The sequence below is a fragment of the Lepus europaeus genome, chromosome 6 (assembly GCF_033115175.1).
Source record: "Lepus europaeus isolate LE1 chromosome 6, mLepTim1.pri, whole genome shotgun sequence".
Taxonomy (NCBI): Eukaryota; Metazoa; Chordata; class Mammalia; order Lagomorpha; family Leporidae; genus Lepus; species Lepus europaeus.
The window spans coordinates 63,472,578-63,497,115 of record NC_084832.1 but is presented as its reverse complement, the minus strand read 5'-3'; the positions used below and the strand labels follow the sequence as shown (position 1 = coordinate 63,497,115).

Genomic DNA, 24,538 nt, shown 5'->3' with positions numbered 1-24,538 from the left:
CTTTGAAAGTTCATTTTAAGATAAAATTATAGGCCAGCGGCATGGCTCAATAGGCTAATCCTCCGCCTTGCGGTGCCAGCACACTGGGTTATAGTCCCGGTCGGGGTGCTGGATTCTGTCCAGGTTGCCCCTCTTCCAGGCCAGCTGTCTGCTGTGGCCTGGGAGTGCAGTGGAGGAAGGTCCAAGTGCTTGGGCCCTGCACCCGCATGGGAGACCAGGATAAGCACCTGGCTCCTGCCTTCGGATCAGCGCGGTGTGCCAGCCACAGCGCGCAGGCCACGGCGGCCATTGGAGGGTAAACCAACAGCACAGGAAGACCTTTCTCTCTGTCTCTCTCTCTTTCACTGTCCACTCTGCCTGTCAAAAAAAAAAAAAAAAAAGGAAAAAAAAAGATAAAATTATAGAAACAGTTCTTTAGGGGTTTTTCTACTTACTGCTTTTTGAATTTTTTATTTAGTGGAGGATTAAGCTTGTGATTATAAAGTAAATTGAAAGTATATCTCACAAAAATTAAAAGGAAAATAGAAAAGGAAGGAGAAGGGAGGACGGGAGTGAAGGAGAGTGGGAAGTATCATTATATTCTTAAAGCCACATATATGAAATCTGTTCCCTTTATAAAATATTTAAATTTTAAAAAGAAGCAATTCTTGTTGCATTTAGAGTCTATTAACTGGGAATAAATAGTGATTATACAAATAGTGTATAAATTGGTTAAATCTACAGAGATACAAGAACTGAAGAAAGAGGCAGTTTTTAAATGTGTGTTCACTTTTGAGTTGTTAAGTTTCTTAACAAAATTATTACTGGTCTACCCAAATATGTTCATGTGGCTAAAGCATTCTTAGAAAATTCTTTCCTAAGGGGTAAAAACTCAGTTCGGTTTATACAATAATGGTTTGGTATCATAACATAATAAGGGCATTTGTTCTTGCTTTTTATAGATTGATGAAGATCCTAGCCTCATTCCTGAAGCAACACAAGGAGGTACTTACAATTTTGACCCAACAGCCAACCTTCAAACAAAAGAATTTAATTTTTAAGTTCATTTGAGTGCAGCATCTTTCCCACATCCAATATGAAGCACCACCAGATGGCTACCAAACGATAAGAACAACAGCAGCAAAAGGCTCCAAAAACACAACATGCCTCTTCGTTTTGATGCTTCTAAAGCAAGCCATGTCTCAGTCACTTTGCAGTTGCCAAAAGTCACTCTCACATGGACTGTAAATGCATATGCATGATTTCCTAAACTGTTTTAGAATTCTCCTTAACAATCTCAACTACCCTATTTTTCCTTGTTCCCTGGTGCCACATGCTGACAACTGCAGTCTCCAGTTTAGAATATTCTATAGTGGTGGCATGTCAGCTGCCCACTGATACTCCTTTGGAAAATGGTGCGCTGTGGATCAAGACACTTTGGTATGATGCATAATACACGTTGGAAGACTAAAGAGGTGCAGTACGTTCTGAGCCTCCATCATTGTCCTCCACAAACATATTTTCATATTCTTTATGTGGAAGAATAGATTTTAAAGTACAAGCCAAATGATTTTCATTGGTGGAACTGACACAAAAAAAGTAACTTAAAAACAAGAAACTTGGTTATTGATTAAACAGCAGATAAGTTTTAAAAAAAACTGTACTTCATCTACCAGTAATTGATGTCTTTATTATCTGCCTCAGAAGCCAGGGTTGGAGGAAGAACTTTAGATATGGATGATAATGCTTTCGCCATTATACCTAATTTTTGAGAACAGCAAACCCTATTTGACCACTCACTTCAGCCTGTGTGTTCCTGCTGTTTTGAAGTAATCAAATGCTGTGCATGGTATTTTACCTGAGCTGCAACCTGTTACGGACTTGAACTTCTGTTTAAGTTGAAAGCAAGAGTCCCTGACTATAAAGGAAAACAGAAAGCAAAAAACGAAACTGCAAAGTTCTAAAATACCCATTGGTGATGCTTAACAAAACTTGCTTTCAGCTTTCAGGAGTTAATATTTTTTGTTTTAATTTGATAATTGGATATGGTTGATTTATATTGGGTTTAAACTGTGGAGCTTTCATGTTTACTGTAATTTAGTCTTAAAATATTTTTTACTTAGTAACCAGTGCTTTTGATAATGTGGTTGGCAACAAACCAGCAACTATTTAGAAGTGTCCTAAAACTTCATTCTTTGAGTATTTGGAATTCAGATCCTTCTGTAAAAGCATCTACACATATTAAAAGATTCAGATGGGGATCTAAGTAGAGGAATAATCTGCAGTTCTTTAACACAGCCTGATTTGCAGAGACCTTTAAGTAATTCTGCAAAATCTGGCATTACTGTGTAAAGTCATTGCTTTTGGTAAATTGTCTGACCCAGTTATTAATGAAAGACTATGGATTTGAAATTTTTTTAACTAAATAATTTGTGCTGTCACAGAAATGGTTTTGTTGCTCTTGTTTACTGGGTATAATTTCCCAATGCATTGATGTGAAAGGATAGAAAAATCTAACCTAATTCAGTTATCCGATGGGGGGTGTATTTACTGTGATGAAGATGAGACAGATGCCATCAGAGCTTTGTGAATCAGCTGGGGTGTTTTCACTGATAAACAACACATAGCGGGTGTGCATTCATTACAAATATATGTATCTGCCAAGGTGGAGCCACTTTAAAGAGTGAGTTTTGTCTTGTATCTAAAGTCGATACAAGCGTATGTTTAAACTGCAAGATTTTTACTTGCTAGAGAATCTGTTTTAATATAGTGGTTTGGCCTCTGATTATTTATAGGTTTTATAAATTTTAGAATCAATTTCTCTTTAAGGTGGCTCAGATTTTTCAACTCTTGTGCACATAAAATTGAGTTGAAGTTCATTGTGCCTTTTTTTCTTTATCCAAATTTTGAGTTAAAGCTTCATATGGTAACTGCATCCTGTTCAGACACGCTCGTCTAAATTTTTGAAACTGCGTGGTGTTCACTAAAAGTAGGAATAACAAAGTCAACACAAATTAAGGTCACAAACTTCGGTGAAACCCTTAAAGTCCAAATCTTCTTGATATTGTGAATTGTACCCCTTCTAGTTTAGTTTCCTCTGGATTCTCCATACTTAACTGACAGTTACCTTTTAAATTTTGCACACATTGAGATTAAAATTGGGCCTCTACTGCGACAATTCCTATTCTTCTTGTGTTTTAAGTGCAAACTAACATTTATTAGTGAACATTAGCATCAAGTAGTGCAGACCTGAGTATGCATTTGCTTGATTCAATTTGTTGTGACCTTACCAGTTTTGAATTGGAATTGCACCATTTCGTAGATAAAGGAAACTAAGTATATTGCTGCACTTTTAAGTTTTCAAAACAGTGTTTAAAAAATTGCATTGTTTTTATTTTTTTTAAACTCAGTTAAAAAAAGACTAAAATGTTCTTTCAAAAGAGGCATCTAAATGTGTTCCTAATTTTGTATATGGGCTTAGGTTTTGTAACCAATAAAAAAAAGCTGCTATCAAATATGATAAAACATTGAATGTGAAAAACTTATTTCTGAAAATAACTTAATTGTTTAGCTTTGTTTTCTGTATGGTTACATTTAAATTTGGAACTGTTTTTCAAATATCATCCATAGTGGAAGTGAATCATGAATTTCTCTTTCATTGTATCTTAATATTTCTTTCCCACTATAACAAACTGGGGTGACCACTGTGATGCTAGATGTGAGAGTATTTGGTGACAAATAAGTACCAAAATCTACATTAATTTCTTAAGCTGCTGCAACAAAGTATCACAGACATTGTGGCTTCAATGAAGTTGATTGTCATACAGTGCTGGAGTCTAGAAGTCCACAGTCAAAGTGATGGCTGGGCTGGGTTCTATCTCAGAAGGCTTTTGTGGAGCAAATCCGACCTTGCCTGTGTGTTGGGTGTAGGCAGTCCTTGGCATTCCTTGGCCTGCAGCAGCATCACTCTGAATTTCTGCCTCCATCATCACATGTCGTTCTCCCTGTTTATGTCAGAGTTATACACTGCGGCTTAGGAAAGGCCATTGGTTTGAGAAGATGTTATGATTGTGACTTTTCATGAAATAAAGAAAAAAAAATCAAACCTTATTTAAGATCTTCCAAACCCTTGAAAACATGTAACTATGAAAATTATCAATGGTGATAAGACTGAAATTTTTAACCTGTTAGAAATTTTGGCTGTCAATGAAATAGATTAATTAGAAAAACAGGAGTAGACAAACTTTTCAGTATAGAAATATTTTGACTTTTTTGTAATGCCATGTCAAAGACATCGTGTGATAATGCTCACATAATCTTGCCTTCATTTTCTTCCAAAAGGTCATCCTTTTAAAGAGATTAACTACTTAATTATTGTAGGTAAACAACTGACACTCATGAACATCAGTTGCCTTACTCTGATGGTTAATTTTTTTTAACCCTAGTTGAGCTGGGGAATTTTAATTAAATCTATTTGTGGAAAAGGAGTATAATTTATATATATTAAGCTATGATCCTAAGGCATATAACCCAAAGAGTGTTCTGTGTAACCCACCAAATTTGTTTGATGTTAAAAGGAACTGTTTATATGAATGTAGTTGATTAGAAAGCTGAAAAGCAATGGTAGAATGATTCTCCAGAAATACTATACATAGAATATCCAGAGAAGGTGTTTGGGAAAAGGGATGTGGGAAGGAAACCTATTCCTGCTGTTCATTTGCCCATGAAATCCCTGTGATAGCTAACTTTGGTCTAAATCAGGGTTTCTCAAACCCTGCATTACTGATATTTTAGGATAGACAAAAGTTCTTGTTTTGTCTTATGCCTTCGAGGACAGGAGATTTAGTAGCACCCTGGGCCTGCACTCCCTAGGTGTTAGTAGTACCTCTCCCTCCCTCAGTCTAGACAATCAAATGTCTCCAGGCATTGCCAAGTGTCTGGTAGGCCTGAAACTTCACCTGTTGTGAACTGCCAGCCTAAATCAATTCCTGTAGAAATTGCCACTCAAATGAGTCATTTGATCCTCTAAGAAAAAAAAAAATTCTGTATTTCAAAGGCAGAATTGACAGAGACAGAGAGAGAGCTTCCAACTGCTGGTTCACTCCCCAAATGGCCACAACATCTGGGGCTGGGCCAGGCTGAAGCCAGGAGCCAGAACTTCATCTGGGTCTCCCATGAGGGACTCAAGTTCTTTGACCATAATTCTCTGCCTTCCCAGGCGCATAAGCAGGAAGCTGGTTTGGAAGCAGAGGAGCCAGGACTCAAAGGCAAGTAGATAGAGGACGTAGGGTTCCAAGCAACCGTTTCACCTGCTGTACCCACTCCAGTCGTGACTTTTTGTTGTGTGAACAGTCCTCAGATGCATTTCCTCAGAATTTCCTCAGATGCGTAAGATGAAAAGAGGAGACAAAAATGTGTGTTCTTTTCATTCTGAGCTTAGGAAAAATCACAGGCAGACCTAAGCTCATTTCCTCAGTCACGGGGACTCTAGGTAGTACTGAGTGTCATCTGTTGCAGAGGACTTCTGATAGAAATGGAAATAAGGAGTAACTAGTTTGTGTTCTATGGCACAAAAACAGGGTTGTTTGAAACGCCCAGATGTGTTGAGTGGTCTTTAGCAGGGCTTTTTGGTTTTTTTTAGGTGTTTTTTTTTTTTTTTTTTTTTTTGACAGGCAGAGTGGATAGTGAGAGAGAGACAGAGAGAAAGGTCTTCCTTTGCCGTTGGTTCACCCTCCAATGGCCGCTGCAGCCGGCGCATCGTGCTGATCCGAAGCCAGGAGCCAGGTGCTTCTCCTGGTCTCCCATGAGGGTGCAGGGCCCAAGCACTTGGGCCATCCTCCACTGCCTTCCCGGGCCATAGCTGAGAGCTGGCCTGGAAGAGGGGCAACCGGGATAGAATCCTGCACCCCAACCGGGACTAGAACCCGGTGTGCCGGCGCTGCAAGGCGGAGGATTAGCCTGTTAAGCTACGGCGCCGGCCTAGCAGGGCTTTTTAAACACTTTTAATTGAAGATTGATACATTTGCTGGGGAACACTAGACTAGAGAATCATAGCATAGTTTGAAAATCACTTTTTGAAGCATTGTGAGATTGGCCCCATCAGAAGATGTATAGGTTTACGAAGTAATTCAAAGCAGAGGAAACATGGCTGAGACATGCTATAAAGGAAGTGTTCCCCGCAGGGAATTTCTGCTTCCTCATCCCCCTTCCTCACCCTAACATATTGTCAGCTAACTCCTTGAATCAACTGTCAAATCCAGAGACACATGTGGGCTTGTGCCAAGTAATACGTGAATATGTGAACGTCTTCATGTGGCAGCACTTGTACTAGGTGGTAAGTAAAACAGCTTTATGACAATATAACAATATAAGCCTAAGGGTAACAGAGTAAATGCATGCTTTTAAAATGTTTTAAAGATAAAATCAGATTTTTTTCAGTCATGGAATAGGAAAGAAAGTTAAACATATGAGGTACTCACTGCAAGGGAGTTAGCTCTACTTTGTCAGCTGGTTCCAGTTGCTGCAGAGTTCTCTCAGTGTGAACAGAAGTCCCCTCTCTTAAATGGCTATCATTATAAATTAAGTATTTTTGGTTGAAACTAGATTTTTAAAAAAATTCCCTGATTGGGGGCCGGCGCTGTGGTGTAGCACGTAAAGCCACCACCTGCAGTTCCAGCATCCCATTTGGGCACCAGTTCAAGTCCCAGGTGCTTCACTTCCAATCCTGCTCTCTGCTGTGGCCTGGGAAAGCAGTGGAAGATGGCCCAAACTCCTGGGCCCCTGCACCCGTGCACTCCCACTCTAGGTGGGAGACATAGAAGAAGCTCCTGGCTCCTGGATCCGATTGGCCCAGCTCTGGCCATTGCAGCCACTTGGGGAGTGAACCAGCAGATAGAAGATCTCTCTTTCTCTCTCTGCCTCTGCTTCTGTAACTGCCTTCCAAATAAATAAATTAAAAAAAAAAAAAGTTTTGCAAATGGCAGAAGAACCTGCCTCCCAAATACCTGGTGCATTTTCTTGCATCTTGATTGTAAAGTTATTGCTGGACCTGGTTGCCCCTGTCGGCTTGATGTACTCCAAGGAACCCAGCAATTGAGTGTGATGTGGCTAGTTTCCAGGTCCAATTGAATGGAAACATCCCATTATCTGAACACAATTCTTTTTTTTTTTTTTTATTTGACAGGGAGACGGAGAGGAAGGTCTTCCGTTGGTTCACTCCCCAAATGGCCGCAACGGCGGGAGCTACTCCGATCTGAAGCCAGGAGCCAGGTGCTTCTTCCTGGTCTCCATGCAGGTGCAGGAGCCCAAGCACTTGGGCCATCCTCCACTGCCTTCCCGGGCCACAGCAGAGAGCTGGACTGGAAGAGGAGCAACGGGGACTAGAACCGTTTCCCATACTGGATGCCAGCACCGCAGGTGGAGGATTAACCTAGTGCGCCACGGCGCTGGCCCCTGAACATTTAATTCTATTAATGTGAGAGTATTCTCCCACCATAATTAAATTTGTGGTCTTACAGCCTTGGCTTTGTCATCAGCCCTCTGACCCAGTGCTTAGGCATCTACCCTTTTTCAAATCTAAATACAAGAATTAAGAGATCTCATGTTCCTGGTTGCAACAGTTTTCCTCTTAAGATTAGATTCTGTTGTCTGTAGCCTTTCTATGTCTTCAGTCTTACTAAATAAGAACTTTGACTCAGTTTTGAGAAACATTCAGATACTGAGCACTATTCCATGCTGAGTATTGTACTAGGGGATAGCATATTTCAAAAGGATCACAGGAATAACAAGTGTTAGAAAACAGAGGTAGGGGCCAATGTTGTGTAGCAGGTAAAGCCGCCACCTGCAACATTGGCATCCCATGTGTGCATGAGTTTGTGTCCTAATTGTTCCACTGATGATCCAGCTCTCTGCTATGGCCTGGGAAAAGCAGCAGCAGATGACCCAAGTGTTTGGGCCCCTGCCACCCGTGTGGGAGACCCCACTGAAGCTCCTGACTGGCTTCCATCTAGCCCAGCACTGGCCATCTGGGGAGTGAACTAGCAGATGGGAGATCTGTCTGTTCCTCTCTATATCGCTCTCCCTCTCTGTAATTTTGACTTCCAAAATAAATAAATATTTTTTTAAAAAATGAAGTATACAGTCATACAAAGTGTTGAATGGAATTGGCCTCATTAGGAAAGGAACAATCATGCTGATGGTGAACCCTCACTAAGTGCCAGCCACTTTTGAGAGCGTCAACTCAATCCTCTTGACAATTCCGTGTAGAAGGTTCTGTCATCAGGTGGAAGTTTTCCCGAAGTCACACAGCCAACTGGTGAAAATCAGGAATTCAGTAGACACTGCAAAATCTGGTAGCAGGAAGATTTATGTGCAAGGGCTCTGTGGGAAGCACCATGGGCCTTCAAGGAAGTAAAAGGAATCAAGTATATCTAGAATGAAGATACAAAGCAGGCGATTAGCTAGGGCAGAGGAGGGCCAGAACAGCCGAGTAGATCATATAAAGGATTTTGGTGTTTTAAGACCAAAGGAAAACCATCATTAAGCCAGAAAGATGGCAGAATGTTAGGATCACTAGTTGGTAATGCAAGAGCAGGAATTCTTTTGGCTTAGCAAGTAAAGGTCCCTAGTCTCCTTGGTGTGATCCCCAGAGGCAGACTCTGGTCCACAAAGCGCATGGGATCAGGAGATGCTTAGCCACTAAAATAGCAGCTGGTGAAGCCTTAGATGCATGGCTTCGTAGGGAGGGAAGTGGGATGATTTTTACCTTTCTGGACTGCCATGAGTGGGAGTACTGAGAGAGGGAAGCCAAGAATCAGAACGGGATAGGAGGGACTGAGCTCAGCGAGGTTGCCTGGAGGCATCCGGAGCACAGATAGGGCAGTTGGGAATACTGGTTTGCATTGCGGAGGACAGGACCAGAACAGCAGCTTAGGTAGCCTGCATGTTTGGTGGTCACCAAGCAGTGAGAGCTGGGCGTCAGGGAGCTCCAGCATTCAGTCGGCAGCTTGCGAAGGAGACGGGACGGCTAGGAAAGTAGAAGAGAACCAACCCTGTGTGTTCTCAGAAGGTAGATTTCAGTACCCAGTGGTCAGTCAGAGGACAGGAAATGACCCCTGGGCTTGTGATGGCTCACTCACCGATACTGAGAACTGAACCCATGCGGAAATGAAGACAGAAGCTGGGAAGGTTCAAGGAGCAGGGGCAGAATATGAAGACAGTGGATTTAATCAGTTGTGTTTGTTTTCATTAAGTTGCTTTTTGCCCTGCCGGGCAGGAGGACAGACTAGTTGCTAAGGGAAGATATGGGGACCACCCAGCTGAGAAATGAGTTATGTTAAGTATCGCTAAGACAAGAGAATTGCAGTCTCTGGGAGAGAACACAGAGCACGGGTGGCAGGACTGGCCATACTCCTCCATTATGCAGTTATGTAATGGGGTAATTAGTATAAACCACACTCTAATGGGTGCCAGGGATGCAGCAGGAAACAAGCCAGTGACAACCCCTGGCCTGTGGAGTTTACTTGCTAGTGGCAAGACTTACAATAAATATGTAGACAATTTCATTGCTGTGAATGGCTATATAAGAATAGTACAGGTAGGCCGGTGCCGTGGCTCAATAGGCTAATCCTCCGCCTTGCGGCGCCAGCACACCAGGTTCTAGTCCCGGTCGGGGCACCGATCCTGTCCCGGTTGCCCCTCTTCCAGGCCAGCTCTCTGCTGTGGCCAGGGAGTGCAGTGGAGGATGGCCCAAGTGCTTGGGCCCTGCACTCCATGGGAGACCAGGAGAAGCACCTGGCTCCTGCCATCGGATCAGCGTGGTGCGCGGGCCGCAGCGCACCTACCGCGGCGGCCATTGGAGGGTGAACCAACGGCAAAAAGGAAGACCTTTCTCTCTGTCTCTCTCACTGTCCACTCTGCCTGTCAAAAATAAAAAAATTAAAAAAAAAAAAAGAATAGTACAGGTAGTGCCTAGGAGGAAGGGCACGTACCAGTAATTTTTTTTTTCCCAATTGTAAGATACACATAAAATTTACCATTATAACCATTCTTTTTTAAATATTTATTTACTGGGGAGGTGGTCTGGCGTAACTGGTTAAGCCACCTCCCATGACAGATGGAATTCGGCTGCTCTACTTCTGATCCAGCTCCCTGCTAATGCACCTTGAAAAGTAGTTGACAATGACCCAGGTGCTTGGATCCCTGCCACCCACCTGAGAGACCCAGAAGAAGCACCTGACTCCTGGCTTTGGCCTGGCCCAGCCCCTGGTCGTTGTGGCCATGTGGGGTGTGACCAGCAAATGGAAGGCCTCTCTTTCTCTGTCTCTCTTTCTCCCTCTCTCCAACTCTGCCTTTCAAAAAATATAATAAATTTAATTTATTTTGAAAGTTTCACAGAGAGAGCCTCCATCTGCTTATTCACTCCCAAGATGGCCACAACAGCCAGGGCTGGGCCAGGCCGAAGCCAGGAGCCAAACACCGCTTCCGGGTCTCCCACGTGGGTGCAGGGCCCAAGCACCTGGGCTTCTTCCTTTTCTTCTCCCAGACCATTAGCAGGAACAGGTTCTGAAGCCAAGCAGGCAGTGGCTTTACCTGCACAGCCCCAGCCCCGCTGTAACTGTTTTTAAGTGTACAAGTCAGTGTTGAGTACTGCACAGGTCCAGAACCCTTTCACCATGCACAGTTGAAATTCATAGCCATTAAACTCCCTTCTCCCCATCCTGGCCTCTGATAACCACCGCTCTGCTTTGTGTTTCTGTCAATCTGTCCACTCTGTATATGTCGTATACGTGGAATCCTTCCCTTTCTTTTTTGTGACAGCCTTGTTTCACTGACCTCATAGGGTTATTGTAAATAAAATGATGTAGGTTAGCCAATATGACTTACTCATCTCCTCCACACTTTCTTGGGTTAAGAAATTTCTTTTTAAAGTTTTTTTTTTTTTTATTAGGCAGAGCGAGTTCCCATCCACTGGTTCCCTCCTCAAATGCCTGCAGCGCTGGGGATGAGCTTCCTGGTGGGCGGGAACTCTATCCAGGCCTCCCACATGGGTGGCAGGGACTCAGGAGTGTATTAGCTGGAAGCTGGATGGCAGCCCCAGCGGGTAGGGCCCTGTGATCTGGGCTCCCGTGTTGATTGCTGGGCTACCCGCCCACTCCTGGATTTTTGAAAAATGGAGCTATGGTCAGAGTCGACCACAGGGCTTTAAAAAGTCTGCTGGTGGCTAAAAATGCTCTTGGCTCGCATCCCTCTGGCAAGACATACAAGCTCACATTTGAACCTGTTGTCCCTAAATCGCTCCCCTGTTTATTGACACAATTTCCACCACCTGGACTTCGTAGCCTCAAGTATTGAACCCTGTTGAAAGAAAAAAAAAATTGAACGGTATCAAAAGGCGTAGATCTATCTGGTGGAGGCGGCCCAGCGGGTTTGTCAGCAAGATCGCGACCCTAGGAACCTCCCTCCATCGGTGGGACTGTGCAAAGCCTTTGCACTGTGCAAACGGGCCCCCGAGGCTGGCGGGAGGGGAGGCCCCGCCCCGGCCCCGCCCCGCCCCGGCCGCCTGGCCCCGCCCCGGCTGCTTGGCCCCGCCCCGGCCGGCTCCCCGGGCTCGCGCTTGCCCCCTCGCCCGCATCAGGATCGGGAAGCATGGACGCCGGCTGGGAGCTGGGAGCCGCGGCGAGCCGCTCGCTGCTGCTGTGCGCCGCGCTGCTGGCGGCGGGCTGCACGCTGGGCCTGCGCCTGGGTCGCGGGCGGGGGCCGGCGGACCGCGGGGCGCTGGCCTGGCTGTGCTACGACGCCCTGGTGCACTTCGTGCTGGTAAGTGCCGTCGCCTCGGGACCCTGCTGGCTCACCCGGGGACCCGGGGAGCTTCCTGACCGCGGCCGGGGAGAGGGGCCCAGCGGCCTTGTGCGGCGCACGCGCGGCCGCCCGCCTCCGTGGCGCGAGTGCGCTGGGGGCCCGGGACGCACCTTGTGGCCACCGGGCTCCCGGCCGCTCCGGAAGCTCCCTGGGCCTCGAATTTGGGATTCCCGAGTCTGTGATCGGAGAGCGCCGCCTCCCTAGTGCTTAAAACGGACACCCCGGAGGCTGCGGGAGGGATTTCTCTGAGGCTCAGGTTACTTTGATTGTAAGCTACTCAAGGCCACCACCGGGTCTGTGTAACCTGGATGCAAATGCTGAGCTGAAAATCACCGAGAGTTGAGAGAAGTTGTGAACATCGCAGGGGGAGCTCGGAGGGCTGGCAAGGCCGTTGCCTGAGGTTCAAGGCCGGCACGAAGACCCGCAAACCGAACCTTGTCTTACTAGTGAGCATCATGTATCAGGTGTCTGCTGGGTACCAGGCACAGTACTGACTTCACAACACCGCTCAAACTAGTTGAGGCTCCCGCTTGACCGAGGCGGACACAGGCCGCCTGCAGAGTGAGTTGACTTAACAGCTGGTGTATTTGAGTTCGTTTAGTCTGACTCCAAGACACGCGCTCTGTATCACTGCAGGCTTTAGAAAAGCGCTTTTAAAAGCCCATTTTCCAAGTTGCCGGCAGGACTTTTTGAAGGGGAATTCTATTGAAACGCCTCTCCCACCTCCAACACACATACACTTGTAAAACCTATGACAAAATATCTTTTTTGTAAATTTGACCTAGCTTCAGGCTAGACAAGCCTGTGGCTGATGGATGCCAAAGTTTATAGTATTGAGAAAGGGAAAGCCGTGTTCCTGACAATCCCGTGGGTGGATAGATGTTTATCAGCTGTGTATGTGCCCATAGAAGATGTTGCTGGCATCTGAGGGCCCGTCTTTTCTACCATATAGACAGTGAATGTTTCCCTCGACTCCTTTATGTATAGAATTGATTTTTAGAAAGATTGATTGATTGATTGATCTGAGTGAGAGAGAAAGATCGTTCATCTGCTGGTTCACTCTGCAAATGGCTGCATCAGGCAGGTCTGGGAGCTTCTTCCAGGTCTCCCACATGAGTGGCAGGGGCCCAAGTACTTGGGCCATCTTCTGCTGCTTTCCCAGGCACATTAGCAAGGAACTGGATCACAAGTGGAGCAACCAGGACTCACATCTGCACCTGTACAGGATGCCAGCTTCATGGGCGATGGCTTAACCCTCTGTGCCACATGCTGGCCCCAAGAAAAATTTATATAGCATATTTGAGACACAGAAAATGTACAGATATGAGAGCATACCCATCTGTCCACCGCCTAGCATGAGATGAACTCCTTTTCAAGCACACATCATTACAGGTGACACAGCACGCATTGTGGCACCCTGAGGTGCCGGATGTTCCACTTCTCAAGGACTGCTTCCCCCATTTGGCCTCATCTCGTGTCATTTGCCCGTGTGAGCTGCGGGGTGTTATATACGATTACTAGCCCTTAATTCTCTCAGCTTAAGACACACACTTTTTCACAGCCATTGTGGGCTGTTTGATTGCTATTTGAATGTCTCTGAAACTGGAGTATGTTTTGCAGTCGGTGTTAAAATCTGATTATGTATGCAGCCCTTGTCAATGGACGGATTTTATTTTTGTTCTCATAAGCAGTGCTTCACCAGCGTCTTTATACTCACAGTGGGAAGGGTACTTGACTTAACGCAGTTAGGACCCGCGAGAGAAGTGAGTGCCCATATTGTCTTTGTTGGCAGTTTATTGCCAGAATACCTGGCAGTGTGGAATGAGTGAGACTGGGATGCCATGCCTTGTGGAGGACTGGAGCTACAACTCGTTCACCAGAACCTGAGCTGCCTCTCCTTGCCCCTGGGGAGGACATAGAGGGGTGAGCTGGCTGCCGTGGCATTCTGAGCTCCCCTGTTGGACGGGTTCAAGCGCGGCAAGTAGTCCACCTCCCACAGGCCAGCCAAAGTGTGTTCACCTGCGGCTCTGGCACTCCTCTTCAGGTGGGGCTGTTATGGCTGGGGGGACGGCAGGCTGACTCTCTCCCTCTCCCTACCTAACCACCACTGTGTCCAGGAGGAGCCCTGAGAATGGAAATAAAGACAAATGTTTAGCTGAGGTTGTCAGAGGTCATGGAGGGGACGTAGTGGGGAGGCAAGTTGGGCACTGGGGCTTTGTGACTTTACCCTCTCCTGTAATCTAAGTAGAACTTGGTAGGCGTGGCCACAAACGGGCCTGAAATCCAGACTGACCTGAGCTCAAGGTTTGCACTAGGAGGAAGTGGGAGTGTTATAGGCAGGCACATAGGATAAAATTGACTAGGTTGTGAGCTGGAAGACCACGCCTTCACCACACCCCTGTGTGACTGCGTGCCCCTACCTGGCCACACCTGTGTACCCCCTGCCAATCAGACTAATTAACCACTCCCCTTTGAAAGTGGATTAAAGGCCTGGAACACGGTGGGTCCAGCCCTTTTGCCATTAGAGACCCTTGCTGCTCTGGGCCTCAGGCTTCCTGGCCTGCACACTGCTCCACAAGACTGGCTCCCATGCTCTGTGCGAATCCAGAGCTCCCTCCCTCCCTCCCTCCCTCTTAGGTAGTGCACTCTCCAGTGCACTTCTCTCACTGAATAAAAAGCTTAAAACTCATCATGCTGCCTCGCCCACTTGTGCCAGTATTCAGAATTCTTTGACTATTAGGCAAGAACCCACAGGCTTATTAATATTCCAAATTTATTAATAAGCGCCCAGTAACAGGAGGAGCGGCTTTCAAGGCAGCTTGCTTGGCAGGTGAGAATTTGAACTTCACTCTGCAGTAGGAAGCCACTGAAGGATTTTCCTGCTTATAGCTCCCATGGCCTTTGTTATTTCCTAAATGACTAGAACAAGAAGGTGAAAGTGTTTGGCTTTTGTCCTGGGCCCCTGAAGCAGCGTTAGGACAGTTTCTGAGCAGGGAAAGCCACAGTCCTGTGCTGGAATGTTGGGCGCTGTAGCCCCCCTTCGGTGGGGGGTCTCTGATCTTCTGTCTGCCTCCTTTTTGCTCCCAGGACAGGTCCTGGGAACCAGCATTTCTCTTCTCCAAGACAGGTCATAGAAACAAAAAAGACGCTATGTGTGTGTGTGTGTGTGTGTGTATATATATATATATATATATATACACACATATATATATATGGTCTCCCCTTCTCTGACCTGCCGTGCCTGGGTCGGTGATCAGAGCCCGTTTCTGGGGAGGGAGCATGGCACAGGGGGGCTGGGAAGGCTCCCACAGGTCTTGCCATCTGTCAGCATTGGCTCACGATTTCTGTCCGCTCATGGTCCATGCAGATGCCCGTGCCTCCACCATGAGGTTTCCATAAAACTCGGAGTTTGGGCAACTTCTGGACAGCAGAAAATACAGCTTCAGTGGGGAGGCTGGGATCGCTGCATGGAGGCCCCGGAAGCTCAGGCCAGGGCTGGCAGGTCACCTGGAGACCCAGGAGGCTGCCTGCGCTGCCCGTGTGGGAACTGACCTAGTCCTCCACAGTCTGTGGCCTGATCAACCTCTGATAGCGTGTTACTGTCGCTGTGGGGCTCTGCCTAGGCTTGCCCTTCAGGGTGACTGACAGCTGTCACTGAAACCTGGCTTCCGTCATCTCTGCGTCCATTCTGCCTTAACGGGTGCACGTGCATGTGCGTGTTTAGGGGGTTCCTTACGAAGTCCTGAGGCCCACAGTTAATCCACAAATTAGCTGCCTGTGGATGTGTGGATTTGGGGCGTTGCTCTTTTCCAGTTAACATCGCTATCTGTCACTCACCCTCGCTCCTATAGTTGCAGCCTGAGACCCTAAGGCTTTACCATTCCTCCCCCGCCCAACCTGCTTTATCTTTAGGGGTGAAGCTCTGGCCCTCGCTCCCCACTTGCTTCTCTGGTGTTGTCATCTCAGTTTCGCTGTAACAGAAGGACCCTCTCCAGTGCCCATGTTGTTTGGCAGGCTGGTGAGCCACCGTCGGTGTAGCCACAGGTTGGTGTTGCAAAGCTTAGAAATGGTGCTGAATTGAAAACCCAGCAGAGAGCGATCCCGGTGACCTGCCACCGGGAGGGGAGGGTGGGCAGCCCTCGTACTTGTGCAGACCAAAATTCAGTCTGTTTTCTATTGTTCTGGGCAAGACAGCATGACCTCGCAGTAGTGGTGGCCACCTGTGAGCCCAGTGTCAGAGTTCCGCGTTTCCACACATACCTGAGTGGCTGCTTGGATACCAGGTCCTCTGCTGGGCGCAGACAGAAATGATGTCTGCTCCTCTCAGCTTAGCGGGTAACAGTTTCTCTGTGGTGCCTTCCTGTGGAGAACAGTGGTTACAGTTTCCCTCTCAGTGTGAAATCCACAGGAGACAACTCTTGCAGATGCAGGCCGGGAGGAGCTTGGTTGCTTGGAAAACACAATGGTGTGCTTATTTCTCTCTGACAGCAGGCACCATATAAATATTTCTCCTGTTTCACTCTGGATCCTTGGAAGCTCAGAACCACATTGAAGCTGTATAAGAACAACAAAAAGTAGGCTGGATATGCGAGATACTAAAGAAAGTTCATGGAAAGTGGAATTAAGAGATCAGTTGATTTTGGTACCAACAATGTTGAATCAAATCTGCATATAAGGAGTCTTGGAAAAGTTCATGGAGATATGCATCATGAAGAAGCTATGCATGGGTTTCAGATTTTTTGCATCAAAATAAATTTATCGTTTAATTCCATCTTCTGGGAACTTTTCTTATTTGAATGGCAGAAAACAAGAGAGACAGACAGAGATCTCTCATCTGCTGATTCACACACCTCCACCAAGTACCCCCAGCAGCCAGGGCCAGGCCAGGCCAAAGCCAGGAGCTGAGACTTAATCCAAGTCTGCCACATGGGTGGCAGGGATCCAGCTACTTGAGGTATTTCTGCTGTCTCGGAAGGTGCACATTAGCAGGAAGCTGGAGTTGGACGTGGAGCCGGGACTTGAACCCAGGATTCTGGTACTGGATTCAAACATCCCAAGTAGCATCTTCACTGCTGTGCCAAGTGCCTGCCCCTCCATGAACTTTTTGAAGTACCATTGCATGTGCTGTTATTGACTCTTGGTCTGGATTCTTACTCATTCTATTTTTTCATAACTAGTATTTTGAAGTTCTGCCATTTTTTGGAATGTTTTTTGTTGTCATTGACCTAAAATTTTCATTTAAAAGTGTATATGTATTTGGCCGGCGCCGCGGCTCACTAGGCTAATCCTCCGCCTTGTGGCGCCGGCACACTGGGTTCTAGTCCCGGTCGGGGCGCCGGATTCTGTCCCGGTTCCCCCTCTTCCAGTCCAGCTCTCTGCTGTGGCCAGGGAGTGCAGTGGAGGATGGCCCAAGTGCTTGGGCCCTGCACCCCATGGGAGATCAGGATAAGCACCTGGCTCCTGCCATCAGATCAGTGCGGTGCACCGGCCACAGCGTGCCAACCGTGAGGCCATTGGAGGGTGAACCAACGGCAAAGGAAGACCTTTCTCTCTGTCTCTCTCTCTCACTGTCCACTCTGCCCGTCAAAAAATAATAATAAAAAAAAATAAATAAAAAATGTTTATGTATTTGAAAGAATGACAAAGGAGGAGGAGAAGGAAAGAGAGAGACAGATGGACATTGGTTCACTACCCAAATGTCCACAACAGCCAGGTCTGGGCCAGGCTAAAACCAGGAGCCAGGAATTCCATCAGGGTCTCCCACACGAATGACAGGGACCCGAGTACTTGGGCCATCATGTGCCGCTTTCCGAGGTGCATTAGCAGGAAGCTGGATTGAAAGCAGAGTAATTTAGGACCAGCACCGTGGCTCACTAGGCTAATTCCCCGCCTGTGGTGCCAGCACACCGGGTTCTAGTCCTGGTTGGGGCGCTGGATTCTGCCCCAGTTGCCCCTCTTCCAGTCCAGCTCTCTGCTGTAGCCCAGGAGTGCAGTGGAGGATGGCCCAAGTGCTTGGGCCCTGCCCCTGCATGGGAGACCAGGAGACCTGGCTCCTGGCTTTGGATCAGTGCGCAGCCATTGGGGTGGGGGGTGAGCCAACGGAAAAGGAAAACCTTTCTCTCTGTCTCTGACTGTCCACTCTGCCTGTCAAAAAAAAAAAAAAAAAAAAAAAAGCAGAGTAATTTGGACTAGAACTGACACCATGATATGGAATGTGAGTGCCCCAAGCAGCAGCTTAACCCCCTGTGTCACAAAGCCCGCCCCAACCTAAATTCTACTGCATGAGGCAGTGTGTAAATACTGCAAAGAGTTTCTTAAAAAATTTAAATTTTTAGTTAATTTTTAACAGATTTGATATGATTTGTGAATACAATCCTAAGAACGTAATGCTACTTCCTTCCCCCTCCTCCTCCTTCCTTCTCCCTTTCTTTGTTTTTAGTTTTTGAAATAACATATTTTAAATTTATAGTAAAAAGGCTTAATGTTTCACTGAGTAAGAAGTTTAACAAGTAAGAAGCAAAAAAGCCCTAGTTTAATGGGCAAATAGACAAGGGCTATAAACAATGTTGGAAAATGACCATCTTGCCCATACACAGCACCAAAATATATTTTCAAGTGAAAAAGATTCCCAGGGGCAGTATTTTGGCCCCTGTCTTTTCTTCGTAGCTCTAAACACAATTTGTAGCTATTTTATTTGTCTTTTCTCTAGTACTTGGCATGGTGCTGGTTGGTAGGATCTATTTATATAATTACTAATACTAAATGAAAGGCTTATCCTGTCCTTTTAGTTTATAGTAGTTATTAATGGCTTACATTTAAGCTTAGAATTTTTCAGATAGCTGAAATGTCATTTCCTTGTTAGACAATCATAGTCCTTCAAAAAACAAAGTTTAAATTGTCTCTTTTCTTGACTTTTAAAAATGTATTATGTTTACATATCTAAAAGGAAGGAAAAGATAAAATTACTCAGAGAAGATTATTGTTAGTATTTTGGGGAATAGGGTCAATTCTGGAATTTATATAAAATAATATGTCTAGATACATATTTTTCATGACACTTTTCCCAGAAAAGAATTATACTATTCGTTAGGCCAGCCCTGGGGCATAGTAGGCTAAGCTTCTGTCTGTGGTACCGGCATCCCATGTGGATGCCAGTTCGTGTCCTGGCTGCTCCTCTTCTGATCCAGCTCTCTGCTATAGCCTGGGAAAGCAGTGGAAGATGGCCCAAGTGCTTGGGCCCCTGTACCCGCGTGGGAGACCCAGAAGAAACTCCTGGCTCCTGGCTTCAGATCAGCCTAGCTCCAGTCGTTGCAGCCATCTAGGGCATGAACCAGCGGATGAAAGACCTTTCTCTTTGTCTCTCACTCTGTCTGTAACTCTACCTTTTATCTCTCTTTTTTTTTTTGACAGGCAGAGTGGACAGTGAGAGAGAGAGACAGAAAGGTCTTCCTTTGCCGTTGGTTCACCCTCCAATGGCCGCTGCGGCCGGCGCACCGTGCTGATCCGATGGCAGGAGCCAGGTGCTTCTCCTGGTCTCCCATGGGGTGCAGGGCCCAAGCACTTGGGCCATCCTCCACTGCACTCCCAGGCCACAGCAGAGAGCTGGCCTGGAAGAGGGGCAACCGGGACAGAATCCGGTGCCCCGACCGGGACTAGAACCCGGTGTGCCGGCACCGCAAGGCGGAGGACTAGCCTGTTGAACCACGGCGCCGGCGTAACTGTACCTTTTAAAGAAATAAATTTTAAAATCTTTAAAAAAACATACTATTCATTCCTTTTTTTAAAAAAGTTTTAATTGTTTTATTTATTTAAAACAGAGTTACAGAGTTATTCCATCTGCTGGCTTATTCCCCAGATGGTCACAAGAGCTGGGGCTGGCCAGGCTGAAGCCAAGAGCTAGAAGCTCCATCCAGGTCTCCCATGTATGTGGCAGGGGCCCTAGGACTTGGACTGCCTTCCGTTGCCTTTGCAAGGGAACTGGATCTGAAGTAGAGCAGCTAGAACTCAAATAGTCCACGGCCCCTGCACCCACATGGGAGACCCCAAAGAAGCTCCTGGCTTCGGCCTGGCCCAGCCCCAATTGTTGCAGCCATTTGGATGGAAGATGTCTCCCTCTCTCTTCTTTTCTCTGTATCTCTGTCTTTCAAATAAATAAAATATTTTTTTTTAAAAAAGTCATGGGTATCACTGAAACCAGCCATTCAGCTCCAGGATATTTACAAACAACAATGTGAATAAGTGCCCATGGAGCAGATTTATCTTTAAAAGACATTTCAAAATTGAGATCCAGAGTCAAAAAGCATATCTGAGGTGACAGGTGTTTCACAGCACAAAACGAGTTGTATGTGGAATCGCCCATTTCTTTCTTTTACCTAAATTGAAATGCACTTACTTGGCAAGCGGCTGTCCTGTTAGGAAATTCACTTCCCTCGTCCAGGGTCTCATGGAAGCCCGGAGGCTCATGTGTTTCCCAGAAGCAGGGGTAGGGACCTGCGTTCCTTCCTGAGGATGGCTGATACCCTCTTAAGGCCTGCTTTGCTGTTCCTGTGTCAGGCATTGGGAGAGGAAGCTAGGGCTGGATCCCAGGGTCCTCCTCCCATAGCCTGTTTTTTTTTTTTTTTTTTTTAATTTTTTGACAGGCAGAGTGGACAATGAGAGAGAGAGATAGAGAGAAAGGTCTTCCTTTTGCCGTTGGTTCACCCTCCAATGGCCGCCGCGGTAGCGCGCTGCGGCCGGCACACCGCGCTGATCCGATGGCAGGAGCCAGGTGCTTATCCTGGTCTCCCAAGTTTTTATGAGGCTGTTTGTCTTTTCCTCCTAGATCTGCAAGAAGTGTTCATATGTTAGTAGAAATAATTTTGCTGCTTTTCTGGGGAAGGGATGAGGAAATGTTTTCTCAATCCCAGTTGTTAACTAATCCATTCTCATTCCCAATTGTTAACTAATCCATTCTCATTCCCAATTGTTAACTAATCCATTCTCAATCCTACTTGTTAACTAATCCATTCTCATTCTACTTGCTGGGAATTCCCTTTGTCATATACATGGATAATTCAAAAAGTTTGTGGAAAATGGAATTAAAAGATTAGTTTCTTTTGGGCCAGACAATTTTTGAAATCTGCATAATTCTTTCCATAATCTACATTTTCCAGGAACTTTTGAAAGACCCCTGATATACATGGGTTTCAGAAATTTTTGTACAAAAATAAACTTTTAATTCTATTTTTGATGTATTTTTTGAAGTACCCTTGTGCTTAAATGTTTTATATGCATTGATATATTCAGGGATTTTTAAATTTAGTTCTCTTTTATGATTCTTTTGGTTCTGGTTCTGTGCACACTGTTTTGGTTATTTTAGCATTATAATGTCATTTTTTTTAAAGATTTATTTGCGGGGCAGAGTTGCAGGCAGAGGGAGAGACAGAGAAAGAGGTCTTCCATCCTCTGGTTCACTTCCAAATGGCTGCAATGGCCACAGCTGAGCTGATCCAAAGCTAGGATCCAGGAGCTTCTTCTGGGTCTCCCATGTGGGTGCATGGGCCTGAACACTTGGGCCATCTTCCACTGCTCTCCTAAGCGCATTAGCAGGGAGCTGGATTGGAAGCTGCACCCATATGGGATGCCAATGCTTCAGGCGGAGGCTTAACCTACTGTGCCACTGCGCCGGCCCCTTAGCATTATAATGTCTCAATGTTTGATAAAGTATATTTCTCCCCATCATCATTTACAAACACTTCAAAAATGTATTGATATCCTTCCAGATGAACTTTAGATTTAATTCACCACGTTACAACACTTGGTATTTTGATTTGTGATTTTCTGAAATTTCTAGATGAGTTTGAGGTTAAATGATATCTTTTAATATGGTGTCCACCCATGTAAGAACTGAGTGGATCCCAGTCTGTGTAAAGCTTCTGTTACACAGTCTCTCAGAGTTTTTTTCTGAATATTTTATGGTTGCTGTATTTCTCCTTTGTGTTTGGACAGATCATCATTACAGGTGAAAACTGCTGAGATACAGATCTGCATCTGTAGAGAAAGCAACCACTTTTCTAAATTCTCTTTCCCCCACCTCCACCGATGTTGTTGAGCTGTCATCTCTGTCCATTAGCATGCGCCCGTTTTGTATACAGGTGGGTGAATTTGGATGATTCCCTAGTTGTGCAGCAACCACCACAGTCTGGCCATACAACCCTCCCATCATGTTTTCTTCGTTTTTTTTCTTCCTTCCTTCCTTTCTTTCAGATTTATTTATTTATTTGAAAGGCAGAGTTACAGAGAAGCAGAGGCAGAGAGAGGTCTTCCATCTATTGCTTTACTCCCCAAATGGCTGCAACAGCTGGAGCTGGGCTGATATGAAGCCAGGAGCCTCCTCCAGGTCTCCCACGTGGGCACAGGGGCCCAAGCACTTGGTCCATCCTCCACTGCTTTCCCAGGTCACAGCAGAGAATTGGATGGGAAGTGGAGCAACTGGGACTCAATCTCTATCTGAGGCCATATGGGATGCCAACACCGCAAGCAGTGGCTTTACCTGCTATGCCACAGTGCCACATCTCCCCCCCCCCCCCCCCCATCATGTTTTAAAACATTTCCTGATGCCCCTTGCACATTATCACTGACTTTGGACTTATCACTGTTTTCAGGATTCCTGCAGCTCTACCTATCTATTTATTTATTTATAGATTCATGTATTTATTTCAAAGGCAGAGTTATAGAGAAACAGAGAGAGAGAGTCTTCCATCTGCCGGTTGACTCCTCAAATGACTGCAACAACCAGAGCTGGGCCAATCTGAAATGAGGAGCCAGGAGCTTCTTTCAGGTCTCCCATATGGGGGCAGGGACCCAAGCACTTGAGCCATCCTCCACTGCCCTCCCAGGCTATAGCAGAACTGGATTGCAAGTGGAGCAGCCAGGACTCGACCCGGTGGCCATATGGGATGCCAGACTGCAGGCGGTGTCTTTACCCACTACACCACAGTGAAGCTTTGACACTGAGGGCAGTGCACCTCAAAGTTAAACTTGAACAGAATCACCCATGGGTTGGCCAAGGTTCTGCCTCGACAGCCAGCTCCTGGGTGATGCCCAGGCTGTGGACCATGTTGAGTGGCAAGGATGAAGGCGTGTGGCAGAGTTCAGTAAATGTAGTTCCCTCTGCCTCTGTCCCCTTCATGCCTCCTTCTCGCCATACTCTATGCTTTATTTATTTCTATTTATTTCAGAGAACTCTCATCCACTACTTCCCTCTCCAAATGCTGTTTTTTACCCAGGGCTGGGCCAGACTGCAGCTGGAACTCCTGGGTCTCCCATGTGGGTGGCAGGGGCCGAAGTACTGGAGCCATCACTGCTGCCCCCCAGGATGCTCCTCAACAGGAAGCTGTGATCAAGGGCAGAGCAGGGACTCAACCCCAGGCACCCCAACATGGGCTGCAGTGTCCTAACTGGGAACTTAAGCTCTGGGCCAAAGGCCTGCCCTGGATGAGTTTTCCATTTTCATTATGTCCTTGTTTATTAAAGTGATAATGCACATGTCCAGTTAAAATGATCCTTGGAACTTTGCCTTCTAATCTCTGATCTGAAAAGCAACAACTCTCTCAGCAGAAGAGGTATGCTTTCTAAAAACAAAGCAAAGATTTGTTGAAAAGGCAGAGAGAGAGAGAACTTTGATCCACTGATTCACTCCCTGAAATGGCTGTAATGGCTGGGGCTGGGCCAGGTCAAAGCTAGGAAGCATGTACTCCATCCAGGTCTCCTGCATGGGTGGCAGGGTCCAGTTACTTGGACCATCTTCTGCTGCCTTCTCAGAAGGGGAACTGCCAGGACTCGAACTGCTGCTCCAGTATGAGATGCTGACATCTCAAGCATTGACTTGGCCGGCAACACTGGCCCTGTTCTGTTTTGTTTTCTCTTTCTTTTCTTTCCTTTTTTTTTTTTTTTTTTCTTAAGAGAGAGAAAGACCTGCCATTCACTGGTTCACTCCCCCAAATGTCCACAATGGTGGGGCTAGGCCAGGTTGAAGCCAGGAGCCGAGAACTCAACCAGTGGGTAGCAGGACTCCCATTACCTACGTTATCCCTGTGGCCTCCAAGAGATCACATTATTAATGGGAAGCTGGAATCAGGATCTGGGACTGGGAACTAAACCTAGGGACTGCAATGTGGATGTCCTGACTGGTGGTTTAACCTCTACACTAAACACCTGCCCTCCAAAGAATGTATTCTTAAGCGAAGAGAGATGTTGTTCTCTTCTCTTCTCTTCTCTTCTCTTCTCTTCTCTTCTCTTCTCTTCTCTTCTCTTCTCTTCTCTTCTCTTCTCTTCTCTCTTCTCTTCTCTTCTCTTCTCTTCTCTTCTCTTCTCTTCTCTTCTCTTCTCTTCTCTTCTCTTCTCTTCTCTCTCTCTCTCTCTCTCTCTCTCTTTCTTTCTTTCTTTCTTTCTTTCTTTCTTTCTTTCTTTCTTTCTTTCTTTCTTTCTTTCTTTCTTTCTTTTTTAAAGATTTATTTGTTTATTTGAAAGCCAGAATTACAGAGAGAGAGGTCTTCCATCCACTGGTTCACTCCCCAGTTGGCCACAATGACCAGAGCTGGGCCAGGCTGAAGCCAGGAGCTTCTTCCAGGTCTCCCATGTGGGTGGCAGAGGCTCAAGCACTTGGGCCATCTCCTGCTTTTCCCAAGGAGCTGGACCTGGAGTGGAGCAGCCGGGACAC

General features: G+C 46.1%; 2 protein-coding genes across 2 annotated transcripts in view; both read left to right on the top strand.

Annotated features, from left to right (window-relative positions):
• Positions 1-3,619, top strand: part of KPNA3 (karyopherin subunit alpha 3) — a 101,714-nt gene extending 98,095 nt beyond the window's left edge. The window contains exon 17 of the mRNA XM_062194235.1: positions 942-3,619. Within this exon, the coding sequence (XP_062050219.1) occupies positions 942-1,040 (99 nt within the window). The 3' untranslated portion in view covers positions 1,041-3,619. The remainder of the gene's footprint in view (positions 1-941) is intronic.
• A 7,986-nt stretch (positions 3,620-11,605) lies between these two features.
• EBPL (EBP like) overlaps positions 11,606-24,538 on the top strand; it is a 36,580-nt gene continuing 23,647 nt past the window's right edge. The window contains exon 1 of the mRNA XM_062194234.1: positions 11,606-11,796. Within this exon, the coding sequence (XP_062050218.1) occupies positions 11,626-11,796 (171 nt within the window). The 5' untranslated portion in view covers positions 11,606-11,625. The remainder of the gene's footprint in view (positions 11,797-24,538) is intronic.